At 31.3% G+C, this 25,900-nt stretch overlaps 1 protein-coding gene across 1 annotated transcript; it reads left to right on the top strand.

Annotated features, from left to right (window-relative positions):
* Positions 1–9,369: 9,369 nt before the first annotated feature.
* Positions 9,370–11,606, top strand: LOC137825631 (small ubiquitin-related modifier 2-like). The gene is made up of 3 exons (XM_068631351.1): positions 9,370–9,669; positions 10,789–10,938; positions 11,338–11,606. The coding sequence occupies exons 1-3, from the start codon at positions 9,580–9,582 to the stop codon at positions 11,407–11,409; spliced, it is 312 nt and encodes a 103-aa protein (XP_068487452.1). The 5' UTR covers positions 9,370–9,579; the 3' UTR covers positions 11,410–11,606.
* Positions 11,607–25,900: the final 14,294 nt, after the last annotated feature.

The raw sequence follows: 25,900 nt of genomic DNA, 5'->3' as shown, positions 1-25,900 counted from the left end.
GATTTTTGAAAATTATTAACAAAATTCAGTTAGATTGATTTAATCTGTTATGTTTGTTTTAAAACAAATTTGGATTTTGCATTAAATGTTTTTAACAACTGATTAGAGTATATATAATCTGTTTTACGCTCATGGTTGTGATTGATTCATGAGAAAACTTTCAAATCAAGTTTTTCCAAGATTGCTTAAAGCTTTTTCTAAGAGTGGAATAGGATTGTACTATACTTCTATTCAATTTGTGATTGTATCAGGTGTTATCATTCCTTTTCTCTCTTAACCATTGTATTTCTGTAAGAACTGTTTGTGTGCAGATTCGGAGGGTGTTCTGAATTTTGTGGTGTGACAACCAAAGGTGGTGTGTGTTTTTGAAGGGTTCAAGATCACTACTTTGGTGTGTATGTTGTATTAAGGTGATTGGTTGTTTAGTGGAATACTCAGAGGTTTTCTAGGGAATGGATGTAGCTCTTGGCTAAGAGTAAACCAGTATAAATTTCATGGGTGAATCTTTCAATCCCCTATCTCTTTAAATCTATTTTTGCTTGAAGTATATAACTGCTGCTATAAACAACCAATTGTTTAGCAAAAACAACCGGTTGGTTTTCTATTGTTAAGTAAAAACAGTTTTTAAATATGCTGAACAGATTTCTTATTGAATGACTCTCATTGGCTTTCACTATACCTTCGAAACTTGTGAAAATCTTTCATAAACAATTCACCCCCCTCTTGTTTAAGGCCTCTAATTCTAACAATGTCTCTATTGGAGGAAAAAGTTCTCTCAATAGGGTATAAGGATCACTGGTTTGAAGAATGGATGAAGGTTTTGGTTACACACTTAGTTCGGCTTACAAATGCTTAAGGATGTCAGAAGATGGCACATTTGGTTCTCTATATGAGGATTTTTGGAGCATTAAGGTGTTACCCTTATCAATGACTATTGCTTAAAGAGTTATGGTTGATAGGTTACCAACACGTGTGAACTTGGAGAAAAAAAGGATTGATTTGGAAATCATCATGTGTGTGTTATGTATGCGGAAGAAGAGGAATCTGGGAGCCATGTCTTTTTCAAATGTAAAGTAGCCTAGAGGGTATGGTGTATATGCAGTAAGTGGGTTGGGGAGGATATAGTATACCATTGGGATGCTACATCCTACTTTTTGCAGTTTTATCTAGGATGGGCATAGAAGATAAACATGTATTAGGGGTGTATGTGGATTGTTGTTGTTGGGGAAATCTGGAAATAGAGGAACCTTATCATCTTTAAGAATGGTAGAGTGGATTGTTCTGACATTTTCACTTTGGCCCAACTTAAGGTGTGGCCATGGCTCACGAGTAAAGTAAATGTTGCTTCGTTTACTTATGCCCAATGTGCATGGACCCAAAGGCTTGTTTGAACTCAATTAAAAAGTAAGGGTGAAGTTTGATAGTAACTTTTGCATACATTTTTTTTTATATTTTGACATATGTTCATCGATTAGGTGCTACTAACGTTGGTCTTAGGCTAGCAAGGGAGTTTGTTGTTTCTTGCAGGTTTGGAGATGGATTCTGGTGTAATGGTGGAAAGAGTTGCTCTTCGATTTTTGTTTACATTTTATACTTGTGTTGTTTTTTTTACATGGTTATCAATGGGTGTAAGAACTTTATATGATTTGTGTTTAGTGAGACTGTGGTACTTTATGGGATGGTCGATTATGTTTTGTTGGGCATGCTATATGTGGTTCATTGTGTAGATAGTGTGTGTTATTAGGTTTGAAACTAGAAAGGTGTTGCATTGTTGTAGAATATTTTCATTGTTCATAGCCTACTTCATGGGAAATGGGCCTTCTTTAAGGGAGATGGGCATTGAGCATATTGTATAAGGGTTTGAACACCCTTGAAGTGTTCCAAATTTATTTAATTTATTAATTGCTAAGAAAAAAAAAACTAACATTTGTTTGATGTGTACATTAAATTTAAATAAAATTAATAAAATAGATATATTTCAAAGTCATCAAGTATATTGTCATATGGTAAGTTGAACTATGGATGTGAAACTAAATTAGTTTATTAGTCTCAACATATCTTAGAGATTTAAATTTTTTTAGCTCTGGGGACTAATAGTTCTTACAATTATAACAATAAATTTAATTTTTTTACTTTGTGTGTGCTTTATCATCAGTATCAAAGTCATTTAATTATTTTAAAGGTCATAGTGTTGTGAAACTTCTAAAGTACATCACAAACTAATACTAATAATATATGTTAAAATCATTTAAATACAAATATAATATATTATTAAACCATATTATACAACTATCTCATAAATAAAATCGTTAGAATGGAAAAAAACTCATTCGAAGAGGGAGAGGTAGAGATTATTCACTCAACCAATGAAGGATACGATGGTTCATTTTACACTAGTGCAATAATATGATCGTGTAACATTTTTATTTTCTTTGTAGCATATATCGTCTAACATTCTTATTTTCTTTGTAGCATATATCGTTTAACATTCTTATTTTCTTTGTAGCATATATTTGATGTTGTTTGAAAATTTATTTTATCTTTGCAACATTCATTTATTTCTTTGTAGTAGATAGTTAAATATTTTATTGTTTTTTCTCTTTGTTTTTTATCTTTTTTTTAAAAAATTTTACCATGATGACTTGTATCTTTAACAAGAATTTATTCTTTGATCGTGATTAGGTAACATTCTTGTGCTTTTGTCTATTACCTATTGAACACTAGATAAAGTAAGGTGAAATGTCTTAAGTGTGACCTCAAAGTATGGAATAGAGACGTTTTTGGACATTTAGACATTGAGAAGAAAAGGGTTCTGAAGGAAATTGAGGTTCTCAATAACCAAGATGATGGTATTGAATTTGGTGACCAGGTTAGGACGAAGAGACTAGACCTATTAGGCCAGCTGAAAGTGATCAACAAGAAGTGTGAGTCTTTGCATAGGCAGAAAGCCAGAACCAACTGGTTTGTGCATGGGGATGCTAACACCAGGTTCTACCATATTGCGATTAGATGGAGACGGTTGAAGAATGAGGTAAAAGGTGTAAATGTGGGGGGTCAATGGTGTGAGGTACCTGAGGTTGTAAGGAGGGAAGCAAAAATGATGTTTGAAGAAAGGTTTACGGCCAAACGTGACTTTGGGATCGGGTTAGACAATGTGTATTTCAAATCCTTGTCTGCGGATGATAGTATGCGTATTATCTCTACAGCTTCGGAAGAAGAGGTTAAGGAAGCTGTGTGGATGTGTGAGGGGTCCAAAAGCCCATGCCCAGATGCTATAACTTCAACTTTATTAAACACAATTTGGAGGCTCTTAAGCATGATATCTTAGATGCAATACACTTCTTTCAAGACTCTGGATGCATGCCAAAGGGGAGTAATGCATCGTTCATAGCATTTGTGCCCAAAGTGAAGGACCCATCAATGTTAGATCAATACAGACCCATATCTCTTGTGGGTTCTCTTTATAAAATTATATCCAAAGTGTTGTCCTGCCGTATGAATAAAGTGCTACCCTTTGTCATTGATGAATTCTAATAAGCTTTTCTGAAGGATAGAGGGCTTCTTGATAGTGTATTAGTAGCTAATGAGGACATTGAAGAGCTAAAGAGGTGTGGTAGGAGAGGTTTGTGTATGAAAATTGACTATGAGAAGGCGTATGATTCAGTGAGTTGGGCTTTCCTATTTGATATGTTGCAGAGGTTGGGTTTCCATAGGTAATAGATCTTGTGGATTAGAGGTTGTTTGGAATCTACAACAGCATCAGTCTTCGTTAATGGAAGTCCTACTTTGGAATTCAAAGTCTCGAGTGGGATGAGACAAGGAGATCCCCTAACACCTTTCATGTTTATTGTGGTTGTTGAAGGGTTAACCAGGCTTGTTTGGCAAGCACTTAAAGCCAATATGCTCGTAGGAATCAAGGTAGGTAGGAAGGAGGTCGAGGCCAACGTACTACAATTCGCTAATGATACACTCTTCCTATGTGAAGACTCATACTCTAATGTATTCACTAAAAAAGGAATACTCAGGTGCTATGAATTGGCCTCGGGATTGAAGATCAACTACCATAAGTCAAAGCTTCCAAGAATCAATGTTGGAATTCAGACCCTTGAGGTTTATGCAAAGAGCTTACATTGTAGTCTAATGAGGGTACCCTTTAAATACTTGGGGCTGGAAATAGGAGGAAATCCCAGGAAGAAAAAGCATTGGGAGCCAATTAAAGAAAAGCTAAACACAAAGCTTAATGCTTGTAAGGGGAGATTTTTGTCTATGGCTGGCAGAATATGCCTAATTAAATTTGTATTTACATCTCTACCGTTATATTACCTTTCATTCTTCAAGGCGCCTGAAATGATATGTGATAGAATTATCAGTATTCATAGAAGATTCATGTGGGGCTGGGGAAGGGAGAACAGGTCGATACTGGGGGTGAGCTGGGAGAAAATATGTAGTCCTTTTGGAGGAGGGAGGGTTGGGAGTTAAAGATGTTGGGAAGTTCAATGATGCTCTTTTAGCGAAGTGGAAGTGGAGGCTTATGAGCGAAGAAAAGGGATTGTGGAAAGACATCCTGTTGTCTAAGTATGATATGGACCTAGAACAAAGTCGTAGCAATGAGAAGAAATAATCTTGGTGGTGGAGAGACCTATGTAAGAGTTGTGGTGAGGGAGAAGAAGTAAGTTAGTTTCATAGTGCAATTGGTTGGAAGGTGGGAATTGGGGATAAGGTGAGATTTTGGGAGGATGCATTGGTTGGCCGTAGGCCTCTACGAGATACTTTCCCTAGGATGTGGGAGGATGCTGAGTGGACTTGGATGTTAGGATGGAGAAGGCCTAGATTCCAGTGGGAGTCTGAACTGATAGATGAGCTGCTAAGAGTGATAGCCAGGTTCAAACTGAGTAGGGATGCTATGGATACCCTGATATGGGAAGGGGATGTGTCTGGCGCGTTTTCAATGAAAGCAGTGTACAAATGCCTTACTAACTCTACAAGAGGTACTCCAAATACTGTATTTAAGTTACTTTGGCAGGTTAAAGCGTCCCCTAATGTGGTGGTAACAGCGTGGACAACCCTCCTTGATAGACTTCCAACTAAAACAAACTTACTGAGAAGAGGGGTGATGGTTAATCATCTTTCATGTGCGTTATGTGGAAGTGGGAATGAAACAGCATAACACCTATTTTTGGAGTGTATAGTAGCTCAACGTGTTTGGAATCAGTGTTTTAGTTGGATTGGAATTGCTTTTGTCCAACATAGATAATTGATATATCACTTTGAGCAATTCTACTCTACCCTATTCAATCACAATCTGAACATGGCGTGGAAAGGAATGTGGGTGGCGGTTGTGAGGTGCCTATGGGAGCAGCGTAATCTTATAATATTCAAACAAGGGATAGTGGATGATGATGAAATATTTCACTTGGCACAAATCAAAGCGTAGTTGTGGATGAAATATAGATTACAGGCTTTTAACTACTCTCTAGGGGAGTGGCATCTAAACCTAGTTCAATGTATAAAATGCTAACTTTACCTTCCTTGAAGGGGAGTTAGAGAGTATGTGAAGGGAAACACTGTCTTACCTGGTAGAGTTTTAAGTAAGGTTAGTCAGCCTGAAAATGGATTATGTAAAGTTGTCTGCCTAATTGTAATGTTGTACTGTGAAGTAGGCGGTTGCAATGTCAGGACGAATCATATTTGTGAGGTTGTTGTCATCTAAAAAGCAACAAAATTTCTCTATGGTTGGGTGTGACTTGGGGGTTGATAAGGCACATGAGGTCAAATCAGAAGCAATAGGTGGATGCAACAATGAAGGGCAGACGCATATGCCATAGGGTGCCTAATGGGTTATAACACGGGTACTCAAGGCAGAGTGAAAGGTGAAAGGGAGGTAGAATGGGAGATATGTGTGAAGTTGCGTGATGGGTGGAGTTAGTCTGGAGGGGATGTACCTAAAGTTGAGAAGTGGTACCTAAAGCTGATGGGTGGTAAAGAATTTGTATGCTCTGCTGTAAACCAAAAGGAATAAAGGGTAGGACTAGGAGGGCCCTCCACCTAATGAAATATTGGTGTTAGTGTGTTGTTATGGTGTTGATCAGGGGGCAATGGGGTTGACCGTGAGGGAGAGGTGGTTTTCTAGGCATGGAAGGAATGACAAGCACGTGAATGGTGTTATGCAGCTAACCAAAGTTGTATAATTGTGGAACTAGAACCGATGCACATATGTGTGGGACCAACAATTGTGTATCCACAATCAAAAGTTGGTATTTATCTGTTTTTGGTGTAGCCAAGGTGTGGTGTAAGAGGTAAGTACGATGGTGTAATGTTGATACGGTATGCTAGGATGAATTGGTGTGCTAGGGTGAATTTTGTTTGTAGCCAAAATGATTGGTGGTGCTAGAATGGTGCCTTCTGTTGCAATTGAGTGCATTAAGCTAGCTATCTTTAGGGTGCACATGTTATGATTTATAGTGCCCAGTGGCTGTGTGGGTCTGTTGTGGTAGCATATGGTGTAGTACAATACTTTTGTAGATGTTCAACTTAGTCTTAGATACAAACGGTGTGTACAAGAATGAAACAACGATGGCTTGACTCTATGTCGTTTACCCTTTAGTTTGTATCTTTTTGGTTTGTATCTTAATTGTTTTAACTTTGTATAAGGGTTAGAACATCCCTGAAGTGTTCAAAAAATACACCAAAATTATTTTATTTGTTATCAAAACTTGGGTGTCAAATAGGAATTTTTTTTTGGGTATTATTGACTTTCATCTTATAAGGTCTTAACTTTTCTCTGCCTAAACCATATTTTCTATTTAAAGTTCTTAATTGTCAATAAAACTTGTACACTCACCATGTATGCATAAGGTTGTACAAAATCTCAATCTATAAACCATTTTTTTGTCCAATACCTTATTAAAACAGTACAAAATCTCAATCTATAAACCATTTTTTTGTCCATTACCTTATAAGTTTTAATGGTTAAGTGAAGAAGGTGAGTATCTTATGAAACAAATTAATATTAACATCTTTTTCATAAGTATTGTGATAAAGTTTTATATAATGTTGTGCTCATTGAAATTAGTTTGTTATATAATAAGGAATGATAATATGATAGACAAGTCATACATCATAGTTTGTTATATAATAAGGAATGATAATATGATAGACAAGTCACACGTCAGTGTTGCTAATATATACTTTTCATTATATGTAGAACATGACATTATATTGAAACTATTATCTCCTCCAGAATTTAAAAAAGGAAAAATAAAAATGAAGTTATGAAGAAAACAAGAAAAGAATAACAAGGTGGAACAAATAAAAGATGGTTTATTTTTTAGAAAGAAAAGTTTGACCCCACCAAAAAAGGTTTTAGTGGTAAGAAAAATTATAAAGTTATAAATTTTTAATGATTTAGATTTGTCTTTCGTAATTTGTTTCCTTTTCCTTTAGATTTGAAGATTTATACAAGAAAATTTGGATTGGAAATTGGACTTTTATCTCATGAACCACTTGATCATTCTCTACACACCTAATATTACGAAAGAATAAGTTTTAAGAAAAATATAATCTTCAAATAAAAGAAAATAATGTTGTCATTGATCATATAAGAATCTATACTACAATAAAATCATTAAATAAAAATTAATTTTTGAAAGAAAAAATAATTAGTTACTATATTGATTAAACTAGATACTATTGTAAAGATTAAAAAAATTATTAGTATATAAACTAGTTCCTATTATTAATAAAATTTATAAATTAGTTTTTAAATTGATATTTAATTAGCTACCAATATTTTAGTTATGATATCTAATTAATTACTAATGTTTTAGCTAGTAAACTAATTAGTATCTTTAGAGTAGTTGACATGAAATTACATTATCAATTTGTTTATCAACTTGTTTAGTAATTTCTCACATTTGTCAATGTTCTTTCAAAACATAGAAGTTAATATTAATATTATTGTAATATTGTAGGAGATATAAGAATTACAATCAATTATAATCCAACATGCAATGATCAATCAATAAAAGTAAGAGTAAAGAACAAAATAACACTATAAGTAATTCATAATACAATTTTAAGATATAGAAGCTTGATTTGTGTGGTCAGATAAATTTCTAGACTCGAGTTACATAGCAAGTATTATTTTTCTATTATAAGTATGCTATTGGAAAGACTTCTATTGTCATATATTTTAGTCTATTATATAATATTTTTTTACAAGGTAATATTTATCATAAGTAAATTATATATTAGAGAAAATAATAATTTATTAATTTTATCTCTTAATAATCATATAATTGATTTATCATTAATAATAATAATAATAATTAATTTATAAGATAATAAGTTGGGTAAGATATGATATGGAATATGGTGTATAGTTAAATATTTTGAGATTTTAAAAATGAAACTTAAAAAATTATATGAGATTGAATTTTATTTTATAAATTGTAGTATAAAAAAAACTAAAGTGATTGAATTTGGTGCCCCGAAAATTATACAAGGGTTATAGACTATAGAGATGTGAGTAGGAAAAGAAATGCATAAAATATTATTTTTTACATTGTCTTGTTTGTTCAAATATGGTTTTGAAAATATTTTTATAACCATAAAAGAGACAATAAAAATATACGAGATACAATAATTAACATAATTAATTATTTGTATAGAATAAGGAATGAAAATAATAATTAAAAAAAATAAGGTTATTCAAATTAAAATATGAAAAATTTATGAGTAATTTGATTAACATAATAAAATAATTTGTTTATAAATTATTATATTTAAAATAAAAAAGTATTATAAACATTTGAAAGATAAAATACATCATACTTTAAAACAAATAAATTAGAAAAAACAATTAAATTGAAATTTATCGATTTATTTTAATACTTTTATTTGAATTATATTTTATTAAAATAAAAATGTAAATATTAATAAAATATTAATTATTTTAAGAAACTAATAAGTTATATAATCAATTATTCTATAAATATTAATAAAATAATAAAATATTTATGACAGAATCAACTATGTATAAATATATAATTAATTATGTGTTAACTTTTTCCACAAATTATTTATAATTGTGTGAAAAGTTTGAAACCTTAAACTTATCTATCTTTTTTACATTTAAGTACTATTTTAGTGTCTCATTTTTAAATGTTTTTCTCATTTCATCACTTCTCATTCCTACAAGCATTTTTTCCCAGACTTGAAACAAAAAGAGTGCAAAAGCAATTGAAGTTTAATAATAATTCAGTGCAAAGATAATATTAATTTTATTTTTTATGATAAAAAAAAAATGTGTTTATGTTTAAGAATATGCCATGGCGTAATATCTATAAACTGAGAGAGACCCAAAGAGATGAGAGAGAGTAGCAGTGACAAGTGCAGACAAATACAATATCTATATAGCGTAAATCTAACGCACTGGCACGTGTTTGTTGGTTTGTTTCATTGGGACCCACTACACTTCTATATATGCTGAACAAAGGTGTGGTTTTTTTCTGCCATAGAAACACCCAGTTCTCACTCATAGGTTTAATTTTGAAGTGATAGTAAGAACAACTTGTGAAAATGTCTTCATCAGGAGGCAGAGGAAGCCAGGAAGAAGAGAAGAAGGCCTCTGATCAAGGAGCACATATCAATCTCAAAGTCAAGGGCCAGGTTTCAATTTTCTGTTCATCTTCACTTTGTTCAATTTCATAGTTGTTCATATGAAAGAAAATAGAGTTATTGTGTTTTGATTTTACAGTTTTGTTTCTATTGTGTGTGAACTTGTTTTTAATTCCTTATTGTGGTTTCTATTATCTAGCTTCATGATATCTTGTTGCATGATTGGTGTATAATTTTACTTCTTAAACATGTTATTGGATTTGTGTTGAGTTTATATGGAGAAATATCTATTGAGGGAAGCCAATTCTTAAATGATACTGAGAGGCATTGATGGTGAAGTTAGTCTAATTCACAACCAAAAAGCATGTGGAACTTTTAGGAGATTTTCATTCTGACTATTTTAATTGAATTTTTTTAGGATTTTTATCAAGTCTTGAATTTAAATTAATATTGCAAGTACGAGTTTGTTCTCTCTAAGGATTATTTGTATAAAAATTGGTTTTTGGTATTATTTAAAAGAGCTTTGAAGTTGTTTTTGTCTCTGTTGCAATGGTATGCTTCATGCTTGCCAAGATTCCCTGAAGGCTTTAGACTTTTATCACCTTTCTTTTAAACATTTTGTTTTCTATTTTCAAGGTTTTAATCTGTCATTGAGATTACTGCATATCTATAACTGGATAATTATTATTCTGATTATTGAGAGACTTTCATAAAAAAATATGAAAGATCTATGTTTACTTTAAATAAACTTATTTTTGTTTTCTGTCAAATAAGTTATGTATTGAGAAGAATTATTACATTTTAGTATTGAATCAATGAGTTTCTCTATCCTCTGTTTTGAGAAACAGAGAAAAGCTTCATTTGTTATAGTTTAGTTCCTTTGCAATAAACACATGTTCATTGTTCTGTTCTAGTTTCTCTACCTATCTTTTTTGGCTTTTCTTTGAAATCCTGATATGTTTATAGTGTTTTATTAACTAAGAATTTGGATTCTGTCATTGAGTTGGTGCTTTTGGTGCTGTATTTAATATATCAAAATTGGTACTGTCTCTAATATATTAAAATCAGTCTATTTTGAAGATAGAGGAGAGGAACAACATCAAATCTAGCAGAGAATCTTACTCAACTAAAATAATATCCTAATACAATTTTCTTTTGACTTTATTGTAGGATGGCAATGAGGTTTTCTTCAGGATTAAAAGAAGTACTCAGCTGAAGAAACTCATGAATGCATACTGTGATAGGCAATCTGTAGATTTCAGCTCAATTGCTTTCTTGTTTGATGGAAGGAGACTTAGAGCTGAACAAACTCCTGATGAGGTAAACATAGTTTAGTTATGTCTTGTATAACCTGAACTTCTCTTTATTAACTGCTACAAAGCATGATACTACTGGTACATGTCTATGTCCAAATTCTATAAAAATGAATGTCTTTAAAGAAAAGTATACATGTGATAAGGTATTTGAATATCCAAACACTATAAAGAAGGGGAAATACCTCAAATTTAAACAATTACAAGCACATTGAAATATTTTTAAAATTTTATATTAGGATATTTTTATACTAATTACTTCAAAATTAAAAAATTAAAAGAATATTTAAGTATTTCTTAAATTTTATATTAAGGTATTCTTTTTCTAGATTTTTGAAATTTTTTATGTCATAGTGATATTCTTGTAAACATAGTAATTACTTGTTAATTATTCAACATTGTACAGCTAGAGATGGAGGATGGTGATGAGATAGATGCAATGTTGCACCAAACTGGAGGTGGACATAAATTTCTTTGAATGCATGTTCATCTCTTCTGGAATGTTTGAGAAAACAATGGTATTTGGTGTTTGATTCTAGGTTTATATTATGATTATGATGCTAATGTAGAAAAGTGGACAATTTTCAATATGGATCTTCCATATTTATTGGTGTTTTGCTGCTTAAAAATTGTTATAATTGTGTGGATACAATACTATTATTATTGGTTTTCTTATTCATTTGGGTTTGATGAGATTGTATTGTTTGTTTGAAATTAACAGATATTTTGATAAATATTGGCTTGTCCATTATGGTTGAATAGGTTATTATACATATTTTACCTAAATTGTTTTCTCCATTTGTCTTTATACTTTATGGCGTCTATACCAATAATAAATACAATTATTCTAATTCAAGTATACAAGTTTGTTTTAAAAAAATCCTCACAGTAAAACTTTTACATTTTTTTCAGGTAAAATATCCATTATTTGCATTACCACAGTGCAACCTACTTAATTGTCTATATTTAAATAAATTACTATCTATATAAGTTTTTAACTACGTTTTTTATTTAAAATAATATATTTTTCAATAAATTATTTTTTATATAATAAAAATGAATAATATAATAAAAACAAGTGGAAATGCATGTTTATATATGCACATGTTCACTTCTTTTTTAACTATAATAAGAAAATATGTAATTGAAAGTTTAAAGATAATAATAATTATTAAAATTAAAATACTATTAAATTTATGTTAAAATTAATATATATATATATATATATATATATATTCTATTAATTATTAATTATAATTATAAGGTTAGAAAGGGCAAATATGTGCATACTATAGTTTTAGCTCCAATTTTTTTCTTTTGACAATTCTAGTAAAACACTGTTAATATCTATATATTAACTTAACCTATCATTTTGTTTAGAAATTCACCCTTAGAATATATAATTAGTCAATGCACGGGGTAATGACTTTCTAAAATAAAATAAAAAATCAAGTAAATTATATAATTTGTGTTACAACTCTCTTTAAGAAAAACAATCCTCAATAATAATAATAATAATAAGAAGAAGAAAGTTCTTATATATATTAAATGAGATTGTGAAGATATTATTTTTCTTCTAAATTTGTATTATCTTAATCTTATTCTTACGGGTAGAAAAACGTGCCAGTCCAATTCGTTTTCACCTGACACATCACTCTCGTGTGTGAAAAGTAGGACGGGTGATGTTAGATTAAATAGATTGTAATTAGTAATTTGTGCTGTGAGAGGATGGTTGGTAGGCAGGCCCACCACTTTTTTTTTTTATCTATTTACCTAGGTGTAATTATTGTTATCATTTTTGGACAATAAAAATACAGGAAAGAGTAATAAAATTGAATCAAACTTTAATATTTTAATCAAAGAAAATTTAATACCTAACAAAAATAAAATAAATATCAACAATATTTCACTTAATAAAATAATGTATAAATAAATTAATGTAAATAAAGTTATATACAAAATATTGATTATCCCAATTTTAATTCCAAAAATAAATAAGGGTGAGCTGGTGGGCTAACCTGTCCCACTTTGTCCGTGACCCATCAGATTAGTGGATTAGGCGAACTAGATATAGATTAGCGGGTTCAATAAGTTAACTCAGATTCCGACTCGTTTTTATTATTCCTACTTACTTGTAGTAGTATATGAATGAGATTCATATAAATTTTAAAAAATAAAATACTCCTAACAAACTAATCATAATGATGCTATTTTATAATTTTTTTAATTTAATTTTAGAAATAATAGATTTTATAACTAAGTAAATTATCTTTGTGAAACATTTTTCTTTTGTTTCTTAAATTATTTCATACAATCTTTTTAAAAATAATATCCTTTCAACTGTTATTTTTATAAATAAAAGTAATTATTATTCTCTCTTTCATGTGAGACTATGACAATTTAAAAAATATATTTCTAAATAACCAAATTCGTATGTTTATAAAAAAAACTAAATTATTTCTTTTATTCTTGAAATTATTTAGTAACCCAAGTGTGTTATTAACTCAAACCGCTATCTTACATTACATGAACTGTTTTTTTTTATTAATATTATGATTTAATTATTGTATAAAGTTTTCGATTGAGAACATTGTTGGAGTTATATGTATATTAATGTGTATTACTAAATGTTCTAAACTATTTATATATTTAATATATTGAATTATTTCAATGTGTACTTACATTTCCTTATATTCATTTTAATATTTAAAAATATCGTATGTATATTATCATGACATTAAAATGATTTAGCCATAATTAAATATTTTTTTAAATAATAAATTTTAAATTAATTAGAAAACTAATTAGTTGATAAAAAAATTTAACACTAATAATAATGTCATAGTGTACAGACCATTAAAACATCATTGTGTAATATATTTGATTATTTCAATTTATCATTATTAAATATAAATATCTGTCCCACTATATATTTATCATCAAGTATTTTTGTGACTCTTCAAAAGGACATTACTGATTTAATAGTGAGGATAATCAATTACTAATAATAATTAATAATTAATTAAATTTCCTTTGGAATATATATTCAGTAATGACTTTTTTAATTTTTAATGATAAATGTATGTTATCATCATAAAAGACAAATTTTCTTGTGGAATACTTAATTCTTTTTTACGTTATACTTCTCAATGGAAACTCTTTAGTTATATACTCTATATCTAAAATGACCTGTTTTATGCTTGTCAATTTCGCATTCCTAACATTTACAACTTGTTTGTTTCTGGATATGAACTTTTTGCGAACGAAGAAAGCATAGAAAATGTAAAAATAAGAAATAAAATATTATTAAAATCTAAAAAAATCACAAAAAAAGTTTATTTTTTTTTCTTTGTAATTGAGTTCGGTATTGAATGAACCAGTCTCGGCCTATATGACAAACTGTCCGAGTAAAAGGACACCTAAGAAATGCAATAAATGGCAGTAACAACAGTTACAATAACACTTAATGAGTCATAATTCGTAGATATTTTAACATACCTATATACCAATATATCTTCCTTATTAATCAAGGATAAAGATACACATCAATGAATAACTTAAATTCAACCCATCATAACAAGGACCTATAACCAACACTACAAATAAATCCTCCAACACTACAAATAAACCCTCTGCGAAGGTCAATTACCAATATGCACTCTTCACAGAGTACTTACTTGATCGTCAGAGTACCTTTTTCAGGTCCATCTCGACCAAGCATTAACATTTGATGATGAAGACTCGAAGGAAGGAAACAGAGGATCACCGACACGTCCGCAATTGTATAATCAATCTCAGGTACTATCTAGGTCATCTTTGCCTGTAGAGGTACAACAACTATGCAAAGATTTGTGAGGAAACTACCGTTAAATATATATATATATATTATATTAAATATGTGTTTTATAATTATTAAAAATTTACATGATATCATTAAAAAATAAAAATTACCCTTAATTTTATTTGTATATAATATTTAATAATATTATTAATAAAAATAAAATAGTTATTTCTATAATAATAATATTATTAATTATAATAAATAAATATATTAATTAATTATTTAAATATTTTCAAAGGAAAGAGTAAATTTGTAAACTTGCAGTTTACATCTTTTAAAAAAATAAAAAATTTTCACACAACTATAACATCACTCACAAACTTTAATAAACTTTTCTCACAAATCTACTCTAACATACCCCAATCCAAACAACCTCACTTTCCTCTTAAATCACCCCCAAATACACCCCCTCAGATCTCCTCCTCAATCCAAAACACCATTAAGAAAGGTTGTACACTTAAAACAGTTTGTCCTTATAAATTGAGAAAACATAGTTAATATTTTGATTAAGAATGTAACATTTTAATTATATATTGATAAGAATTTAGATTGATAATTGAATGGTTATACTAGTAATTATTTAAAACTTAATTATAGATTCTCTCACCAATTAGGTTTATGGGTTCAAGGAGCAATTATTAATAAGTGAAGATTTTAAAATATGAATTATTCTTTTTACGCATAATTTATTCCATGGTTATTGAGTGTTAGAGTGTTTTTATAGCTACTCCCGTTAAATCAAGAAATTGAGGAGAACATATCTTGATAGTTAAGAATAAGGAAGAGGATGTTTTGACACTAGAAAGACAGTAGTCTTGTGAATCGTTTCCTTTTTAAAACTAAGTGGTGCTTGTGGATTATCTCATCCTAGAAATAAGTGGTGTTCACTAGTGAGACTATGTAAGATATTCCAAGAAAATCACATAACATGAAATCACATCAACAAAGCAACATTGTTATTCTAAATCCTAAAGTAATATGAAATTGTAAAGAGGAAGAACCCTTAAGAGATAGAGGCTTTAAGAAACAAGAATGCATAGAGGGTAGGGCTTTCTACATCAAAGTTTCATTAAGATAACTTGAGTTCACAATCCACTAACCTTAACGATGTACGTTACTCGAGGGATGTATAAAAAAACCATGTTAATAAATATTTAAATAACTAACTAAAAATAAAATTGATAAAAATGGAAGTAAATGTAAGATTGGTGGTAATATAATCTATTAGGTAGATCTAATGAAAATCAATTTCACAACGATCGGTGATTGGACCGTAACCATGATGAATATAGTTTTATGTAAAAATTTCTTAGTTAAGATGACACACTAACCCTAACAAGGATGTTTCAAGGAATAAAATGTAAAAAAAAATTAATAAATATTTAAGTAAGCAAATAAAAACAAAATATTGAAAATGACAAATGAAATAAAAAATTTAAATAAATATAAATCAAATCCATCAAGTGGACCTAACCGAAACTCATTCACGATGATTGGACTATAAGCATGATGAACAAATATTTGTGTTAAAGTTTCAATTAAGATAACTTGAGTGGGAAACACACTACCCTTCAAAAGGTACGTTAATCTAGAATAATAATGAATAAAACAACAATGTTAATAAATATTTAAGTAATGAAATAAAAATAAAATTATTGAAAAGGAAAATTGTAATAAAAATGTAAATGAATATAAGATTGATGTAATATCGAATTGATCAGGTGGTCCCAACCAAAAAACCCTTCATGATTATTGGACCTTAACCATGAAAAACAATTTTGTGTCAAAGTTTCATTGGTTAAGATAACTTGAGTACGTAACACACTAGCCATAAAAATGTACATTACTCGAGGCTATTACTATATAAAACAACAATGTAAACACATATTTAAGTAATTAAGTAAAAATGTAAGAGTGGTGGTAATATAATCTATTAGGTAGATCTAATGAAAATTCATTTCACAACGATTGATGGTTGGGTTGTAACCATGATGAACACACTACAACAAATATTACTTTAGGCAACAACATAAAACCATGACCTAAAGTTAGGAAACTATTTTTTAGCCGTGGTCTAGGTGAACATGATTGTTTATAATAAACCATAGTTTTTATAAAGACAACAATTTTAAAATCGTTGCCTAAAATCTTTATAACAACCACAATTTTAAAAGCATTGCTTAAAGTATTGACAAAAACAACAATACATTTTTTTTTTAATTTTAGAGGAATTACTGATGGAGATCAAGCCCAAGAGGACATGGAGGCCAATCAACAAGATCAAGAGGAGGTGGAGGCACAAATAGAAGACGCCCATGGAGGTCAAAGTCCACCTCAAAGGATTACAAGAAGCATGTTCAAAGCTTTGGGAGCTAGAGGACATTTATTTTCTCTTTTTGTAATTTCTTTAGTTGAAGGTGCTTAGAGGGAAACATTAGAAACCTCTTTTGTTTTAGCATCTTTTAGTCTTTAGTTAGGAGTCTTAGGGGGGGTGTGTTAGTAGATAGGTGTAGGAGTAGAAAAGGAGGTGCCAAAGTGAAGGAAGAGGTCACACCTTCCTCATGCTTTGTTTTAGGCGCAAATTCTAGAAGCTTTTTGGGAGGGAGTTTTTGAATTTGTGTAGCTTATATTTCAGCACCTTAGGCTATAAATAGAGGTGCTCTCTTTGTATTTTTCAGATTGGAATTAATCTAAGAAAACTCTACTCAAATTTTGAGTGAACTTTGGAGAGCTTTTGGAGCCTTCTTCTCTAGTCTTATCTTGATGGATCAATGGAGTCCTCAAGTGGCGGCATCACTCTTATCTAGGAGCATTCCACACTTCTAGTGGCGAGATCATCCAACATTCTTCCATCTTCATGAGCACTCTCTTCTCCTTCCTTTCTTCTCTTTCAATTGTTCATGTTGTCTTGTGTTCTTGAGTTTTTTGGTTCGGTTTTTTTCTGTTTTTCCAGCACCTATGTTCTGTTCTTGCCTTTTAATTTCAATTCTGTTCGGTTCCTTTTAGTTTCTCCTCTTTTTTGGTTCAATTTGACTAAAATTGGTTCATCCAAATGAGTTTGGGATTTTGTACTAGTTTTTGGTGAGTTCTTGTCTTAGAACAATGATCCAACTCTAAGAAAAGTGCCTCTATAATGTCCAACTCAAGGTGATTCCTAAGAAGGTCAAGAACCTTTCTCTATGTGGCTAGTGGAATCACATCAATTACACATACAAAAGTTCAAGATGGAAATAAGTATTGAAGGATAATGTGTATTGAAATAGTAATGACCTAACAAGAATCTCACATATTTCAATGGATGTGTTAAAACTACCTAATCAAAATAATTGTCTTCTAGTAGAATGATAAGGATCAAGTCTTCAAAATTAAAATTACAAGCTTAGTTAAACTAACATAATGCATTGTTTCTTTACTACATATCAATAAGTTCATTCTTCTTCAAGATTGTCTTCATAGTCTTCATTGCCTTTAAGCAACAAAAAAATACAAAAACATATATATTAATTAAGTCTAATTGAAACAAAATAAATATAGCAACTACCAAAATATAATTGTATAAATAAAAGTGTTTTAATTAATCAATAACATGTCTTAATCAAATCAATTACACTTTCATGTAACACTAGACAATTTCATGTACGTGTTTACAAAACAACATCAAGAGTACCACATATTCCAATATGTATCACTAAACTTATTAACATGATTGAAATTCCAATACGATTATCTATGTGTTTATATCTCCATGATCCAACACATGTCATCCTCCTTAGTTACAACACATGTCATCCTCTTTAGTTACAACACATGTCATCATATTATTTATGTCATCCTCCTCTATATCTGGATTTTGCTGCTTTACCATAAATTTACAATTGCCTCTAGATCTTCAATTTTCTTCGCCATGCCACTCACTTCATTTGCATGTTCTTTTCTTATAGCAACAATTTCTTCCTTTTTTTTTAAATGTTGATGGTGTCGTAGTCTTTCCATAATAACGTACTCTCCCAAGTTTCTCTTTCCCAAATATAGATTGAAATGCTTGTTTCGAAGATTCACTGGAGTTTTCAATAAAACCTTGAAGCTTAGTATAATAAAAGAGAATGCATTTTAATTATTAAAAAGAATAGATTTTAATATGTACTTTATAAATATTTGTAAACTTACAATAACATTATATGTTTCTTCATCCATTTCTTTTCCTCTTCGGTCTTCTCGACGTTGACAAGTTGTAATAAACATTTTAACTTGGGTAACTTTTTCTCCTACCTTTTTCTTGGCACACTACAACAATTACATATTGAAAAGCAATAACAAAAAATTAATAGGATGCTTTTGTATTGGATTTAAAATATGGAGACTTAATTAGAAATATCTTACTAATTCAACATGAATTCTAGCAAAATTGGTTGGTCCCATACAATGAATATAGTTTTGTTGTGCTTTATTTGCAACATTTTGCTCACTAATGCTTTACATTGTAACAAGAGAAAATGACAATGAAGGTAGATAGTAATGCAATTTTAAAGTAATAAGTATTAAATAATCTTACCCTGATAGTGCTAGTGTTACAACATTTCATCAATTGTTTGAAATGATCTTAAAAAATAAATAATGGACAAATTTTTAGGTGATCCTTTAATATGGAGTACTTTAAAAATTGTATTTTATTGATAAAACTCTTGTACCATTTCCATGTTGTTGGGTATGAAGCCAAGACCAATTGGGTTGGGCTGACTAGACACATGTTGATGTGAATGCAACAACAAGAATACATGATTCTTTGACATTCTTAGGAGCAACTTGAGTTGGTCATGAAATGACACTTTACTTAGAATTGGATCAATGTTCTAATTCAAGAACTCACCAAGACTTTGCACCAAACCAAAGCTCATATGGAAGTCCATATATTGTCAAATGGAATCAACAACAAAGAATGAAGAACAGAATTAAACAACCGAACAGAAATGAAAAGGAAAGCTACTGCACTGAACAAAAAAATGGAAACAAAGCTAGAAACACAGATTGTAATCGGTACACATGAAAGGAAACACTAGAAACTAAGAAACTACCGAATGAAAATTGAAGAAATGAAAGAAGAACACTTATAGAAAGGAGCTTGCTGGATTTTGAGACTTGGAGAAGCAATTCACGCCACTTGGAGCCTTGTTCCAAGATAAGTGAAGGAGTGCCGCCACTTGAAGCTCACCATAGCTCACAAGATAAGGCAAAGGAAGAAGAAGACTCAAGACTCACAATTTCTCTCTAAATTTGAGTATAGTCTCTCTACTTTAAATTCCAAATCTCATTTGTACAAGGGCAGCACCTTTATTTATAGCCTATAAGGTGCTGAAATGCAAAGCCAAATGTGCCACAAATGAGACTCAAATTCGGCGCCAACTAGTGCATGAAGGAAGTGTGACTTTCCTTCCTAGTTTGGCACCTCCTAACTCCTATCTACACTCCCCCTTAGCCTCCCTTACTACTTACACCTATTTATTACATCCGCACCCTTATTCTATAAAAGAAATAAGAAGATCCATCTTATTATACTCTTGTCCCAAAGCTCTTGCCATGCTCCTAGTGATTCGTTGGGCTTGGGCCCCTTGTTGGGCTTGGACCTCTTGTTGGGCTTGGGCTTCATGGGCTTGAGCATCCTCTACTTGGTTTCCATCACATGTTTAGTAAGTGGGCTTAATCATTGTGTCCCTTTTATAATCTTTATTTAAAGAGATCATTGTACTTGTAATTGGGGTGCAACATGACAGAATGAAAACCTAATAGTTGCTCGTGTGGATGTAGGTTGCAGTTAAATATTGTGTCGTTTATTTTTCTACAGTTGATTCGTGATTGTGTGTGTTGTTTCTGTGTGCGTTTTTCCCATCATATGCATTATTTATGTAAGTAAATATTGTTTTCTCTCCTTTATCACTAATAATGAACTTTTCTTATAAAAAGAATTCGAATTATTGTATTTTCATAAATGTATGATCATTAAATCAATATAAGTTTATTTTTCATACTGTAACATATGCCATACACGAGCCTTGTTGTCTTTATGATTGAGCCAAACTTTGAAATTTGTGCAAATCAAGCGACAAAAGTAATAATTCCTAGCTATCGTGCCATGGAAATAACTTAAGTCAGTTACAATCTTGTCACAGGGCTAATTGGTTGTCCATCAATGTCCAAGATAACCTCTAAAAGCTCTTCAGTAGATCCTCCATGTATTCCTAAGCATTGAATTTGTCCTCCTGCTTTTTTTCTTATTTGCTCCTATTTTAACACTGAACTCATAAAATGAAATATTTAAAAAAAAACACAAATATTTAAAAATGTTGTCAATTTGTAATAATAAAACATTTACCTTCTATCATATTCACTTCACCATCTTCATCTTGGTATGCCTTTTCTTCTCCAACATATTGTTATTCAGCCTCACTTCCATTTTGACCATTTTATTCTTCATGTTCATTGTTTCCATCTTCTTTAAGAAATTGAACTATTATTAACATTGATGGACACAAATTTGTTTGTGTCTTATTAGGAGCATCTTGTTCTTTTGTCGTTAATTCAACATCTTCAATCACTACTCCTTCCTTAGATTTTGAGTTGTCATCCATCATTCTTGTCTTTATTCTAACTTGACCTTCTACCTTTGAACTATCAACTTTGTAGAGCATTGAAGGTTGATGTTGTGCTGCTTTTGGTTAAAAGCTTAGTTTAGGATGTTTAGAATTCTTGTAAAGATCAATCCTAGTCCTTTGCACAAGCTGGTTCAATCTATTTTAAAAGAGAAAAGTGTTTTTCTAAGCAAAGAGAAAAACAGACGGTTGAAACCACGATATAATCGATTGTTAGTCACTTAGCTTGACTGAAAGTTTTCAAAACTGTTTTTGACTTGGTTGACTAACTGTCATAACAAATTCAACTGGTTAAAACGACATTTCCACCGGTTGATTGTCACATTTCATAACAGCTTTTCAAAAACATGTTAAATCAGTTTTTAGTTGGATTAAAACTGTTTTGGCTCATGATTGACTGCCTAGAACGACTAGTTTTAAGAGCTATAAATATGGTTTCTATTTGAATTTAAAAAACAACAAGTATACACAGAAAGTGAGATTGAAACTGTTTTTGAGAAGACATTCAAATCAAAGTTTTGCAAGATTGCTAAGTAGCTGTGCATTGGTTCAATGTCTGATCTTAGGAGCTCTGTGATTCCTGTAAATCCAAGTGTAATATGTTCCTTTCTAATTCTTGTATTAGTTTCTTTTTCTGTAATTGTGAAGTGTGTAAACTTGTAAGGTCAAAGGGTATTCTAACTAAGGTTGTGTGAAGGCAAAAAGGGTGAGTGGTTCTTGTGGTATCAAGATCACCTCTTTGTGGTGTTATGTATTGTAATCCGTGATTGGTTACTAGTGGAAACCCAGTGGTTGTTCTAGGGACTGGATGTACCTCAGGGTTGAGTGTACCAGTATAAATTGGTTGTGTAATCTCTCTCTCTCTCTCTCTCTCTCACTCCTTATAAACTGTTTGATTTGTTTTTCTTATTTTTGTTACCATAAACAACTGGTTAAAACGAAGTTTCAGCCGATTGAAATTCTGCAAACAGTTTCAATTACCTTGTTTGATTGGCTTCCTTGATTACTTCTTCTGTGATTGTTGATAAAGCTTCATTCTTATTCAATCTTTGTGAAAATATTTTGTCAAACAATTCACCTCCCCTCTTGTTTAGGCCATTAATTCTAACAATTGTCATCAAGAGCTAGGTTCTTGAAAAATATTCAAGTTCTATTTTTTTTTTTAAACTGCTTTAATGGCTGGTAAACTACCTTTAGGGGAAGGTGCTTCTATAAACAAACCACCACTGTTTTGTGGTGTAAATTACCAGTTTTGGAAAGCTAGGATGAAGATTTTTATGCATTCCACAGATAAAGGTATCTAGGAAGCAATTGAAAATGGTCCTTTTATTCCTCAAGTTAAAAAAGATGATGTCTTAGCTGATAAGCCTCCATCTGAATGGACTGAGGCTGATAGCAAGAAATCAAATTTTGATTGGATTGTTAAAACTATTATAACCTCTACTTTAAGTTGTGATGAGTTTTTCAGGGTATCACAATGTAATTCAACAAAGGAGATGTGGGACATCCTTGAAGTGACACATGAAGGAACTAATGATGTAAAAAGGGCAAGAAAGCGTGCTCTCATCCAAGAGTATGAGTTATTCAGAATGCAGAAAGAGGAGACAATCTCTGATGTGCAGAAACGGTTTTCCCACATTGTGAACCATTTGATGAGCCTTGGAAAGAACTTTGACAAAGAGGAGCTGAACATAAAGATCTTGAAGTCTCTTGATAGATCTTGGCAGCCAAAGGTCACTGCTATTTCTGAGTCAAAGGATTTAACATCCATGACAACAACTTCTTTGTTTGGTAAGCTAAGGGAGCATGAACTTGAGATCAATAGGTTGGTTGTTCAAGAAAGTGAGGACAAACACAACAAGGGTATTGCACTTAAAGCTGCCAACCAGAAAAGACAACAAGACTCCAATGATAATGATGAAAACACTATGAGCTTACTGTTAAGGAAGTTTAGCAAATTCTTGAAAAAGAATAAAGGACAATCTTCAAAGAGGTACAATTCTAAGAAGCTAAATGACTTTAATTCTAACAAATATACTTGTTATAACTGTGGTGAATAGAGACATATCAAAGTTGAATGTCCTAATAATGAGAGCAAGGAAAATGTTGATTTCAAAGGAGAAAGAAGAGGAAAAACTAAGAAGGCATACATAGCTTGGGATGATAATGAGATATCCTCCTCCAACTCTTCAGAAGATGAAGAAGAAAATTTATGCTTGAAAGCATCAACATCAAGCATGTAAGCTCATCCTCATCAATCAAAGGTAACAATTATTACCAATTACTTGAAGCTTTCAATGAAACACATGAAAAAGCTAATAGATTGGCTCTCTTGAACAACCAGTTGAAAGGATTGAACAACTGGCTTGAAAATAAAGTTAAAACACTGGAAGAAGAGTTAGAAAATCTACAGTTGATTTTGAAAACTTGGATTTGATTTACAAAAAATTTGCTTGCATGTGTGACTCTAGTTTTTGTGAAAACTGTGAATCTCTTGAAAAGAAGGTTCACTACCTTGTGAAAACTGTTGATAAGCTTACAACTGGAAAACTCCAACTTTGAGAATGTTCTTGCATCTCAAAATTGTGTCTTTGGAAAAGCTGGCTTAGGATTTTATCCACAGAGCAAAGAGAATGGGATTTCAAAACCTTTTTCATCAGTGTCACAAAATCAACCGATTAAAAGAACGAAACAACCGGTTGTTACATGCTTTTACTGTATGAAGAGAGGTCATTCTGTTAGATTCTGCAGATTTCGTAAATTTCTTGTTCCTAAAGGTATCTTTAAATGGATTCCAAGAAATTTTGATGGTTCTAAAGATAAATCTAACATGAAAGGTCCCAAGTTCTTTAAGGAATCAATCTTATGATTTGATAAGCTTTCTTTTGCAGATTTTTGCCTCCACGTGAAGGATCTGTAGAATCAGGATCTCATGAATGCAAATAAGCAAGAGAATGCCTTGTTCTGATATTGTGTACTGCTTCATATGTGTACTTTAAAATCTTGAAGAATAACTCTTTGTTCTTTCTATAGTTGATCATTTCATTCTAAATAAAATTCTGATTTTTTTTTATTATGTTTGTTTTGTATTCCTTCTGTTTCAATACAAAAATAACAAATGTGCTTTAATCTGGATCCATGTATGTTCAAGTCTTTTAAAAGCATTTGGTTTTTCAAACTTCTCTAAGCTGTTGCAGAAATTCAACCGATTATTTCTATGAAATAACCGATTGTTTTAGCCCTGTCAGCACTGGTCAAATCTGTTCTAAATCTTTGTGCTTTATTGCTATTCTGTTCAAGCCCAGTGACGTTTGTGGTCAATAATGCTTTAATTAAAGCTTTAAATACGAATTTTCTCTACAATAACTGTTCTTCATGAAATAGATTCCTCTAAGCATTGGAAATTAAAACTGCTTTTAAGTTTGGTCAAATCAACATGTGTTTTCTGTGCTTTCTGTTATGTCTGACAGAACTGCCTTATGGTTCTGATTTGATTCCTTTTTTAGTTTTGAATACAACCCATTAAATGCCAACTTTGACTGACTGTTCTGGTTATATATGTGAGGCCATTAGTTGCTATTATTCACCAAGAACAATCTATTTTTCTTCTCTCTGCACTAAATTTGTTTCTGCAGTGTGCTCTCATCTTTTCTCTCTAAACCATGACATCAACTCCTGCATCATTTAAAAGAATGAAGACAAGGGAAGTAAGGAGTGGTGGAAAAATAGAAGGTTGGTTCTCAGGAGAATCAGAACTGATAGAAAAATACCTGCATGAAACTAGTAGGAAGATTGTTAACACTCCAAAGCTTGTCTCTTTCACCTTGATGAAGCAACAAAATCTGACCGTAGTAAGGAGTCTTCTAAAAGAGCAAAGGATGAAGAGATTCCTTGAGTTTTCTGGAAACATCTACCCAGATTTGGTGAAGGTATTCTACAAACCTTCAATTCAATGGTGACACTCTCAACTCTCATGTGAAGGGGGTGGATATTGTAATCACCAATGATGTGTGGACAGTTATAATTGGGCTGAAGTTTTTTAGATTAAGAATCAACAAAGGCAATCTTGGAGTGATAAAAGAATTCAATAAAATGAAAGTCTACAAGAACTGTCTCAAGAATCCTCTCTCAAAGGTGAGAAATTTTTTTGTAGGAGGATTTGCCTTCATTGTGTCCTGGATTGTCACACCAAGGGGGAGCAGTCATTCTACTCTCTCTGAAGACGACTTGCTGTTAATCTACTACATCATGAACAAAGTGAAGCTCAACTGGATTCACATCTTCAAAGACCATATGCAAAAGGCTATAAGGTTAAGTGCCTTCCATTATCCCTATGCTATTTTGATTTCTAAATTTCTACATTATTTTGAAGTAGATATTGAAGAAGAACTGGCTGAGATTGTAAAGCCTTCAAGTGAGATCAATAGTGGTTTCCTAAGCAAAATGGGGTTTACCAAGATTGGTGGAAGGTGGGTAAGCAAGGA

This window comes from Phaseolus vulgaris, chromosome 8 (assembly GCF_000499845.2).
Source record: "Phaseolus vulgaris cultivar G19833 chromosome 8, P. vulgaris v2.0, whole genome shotgun sequence".
NCBI lineage: Eukaryota > Viridiplantae > Streptophyta > Magnoliopsida > Fabales > Fabaceae > Phaseolus > Phaseolus vulgaris.
The sequence above is the reverse complement of the archived record's forward strand: the minus strand, read 5'-3'. Positions and strand labels throughout refer to the sequence as shown.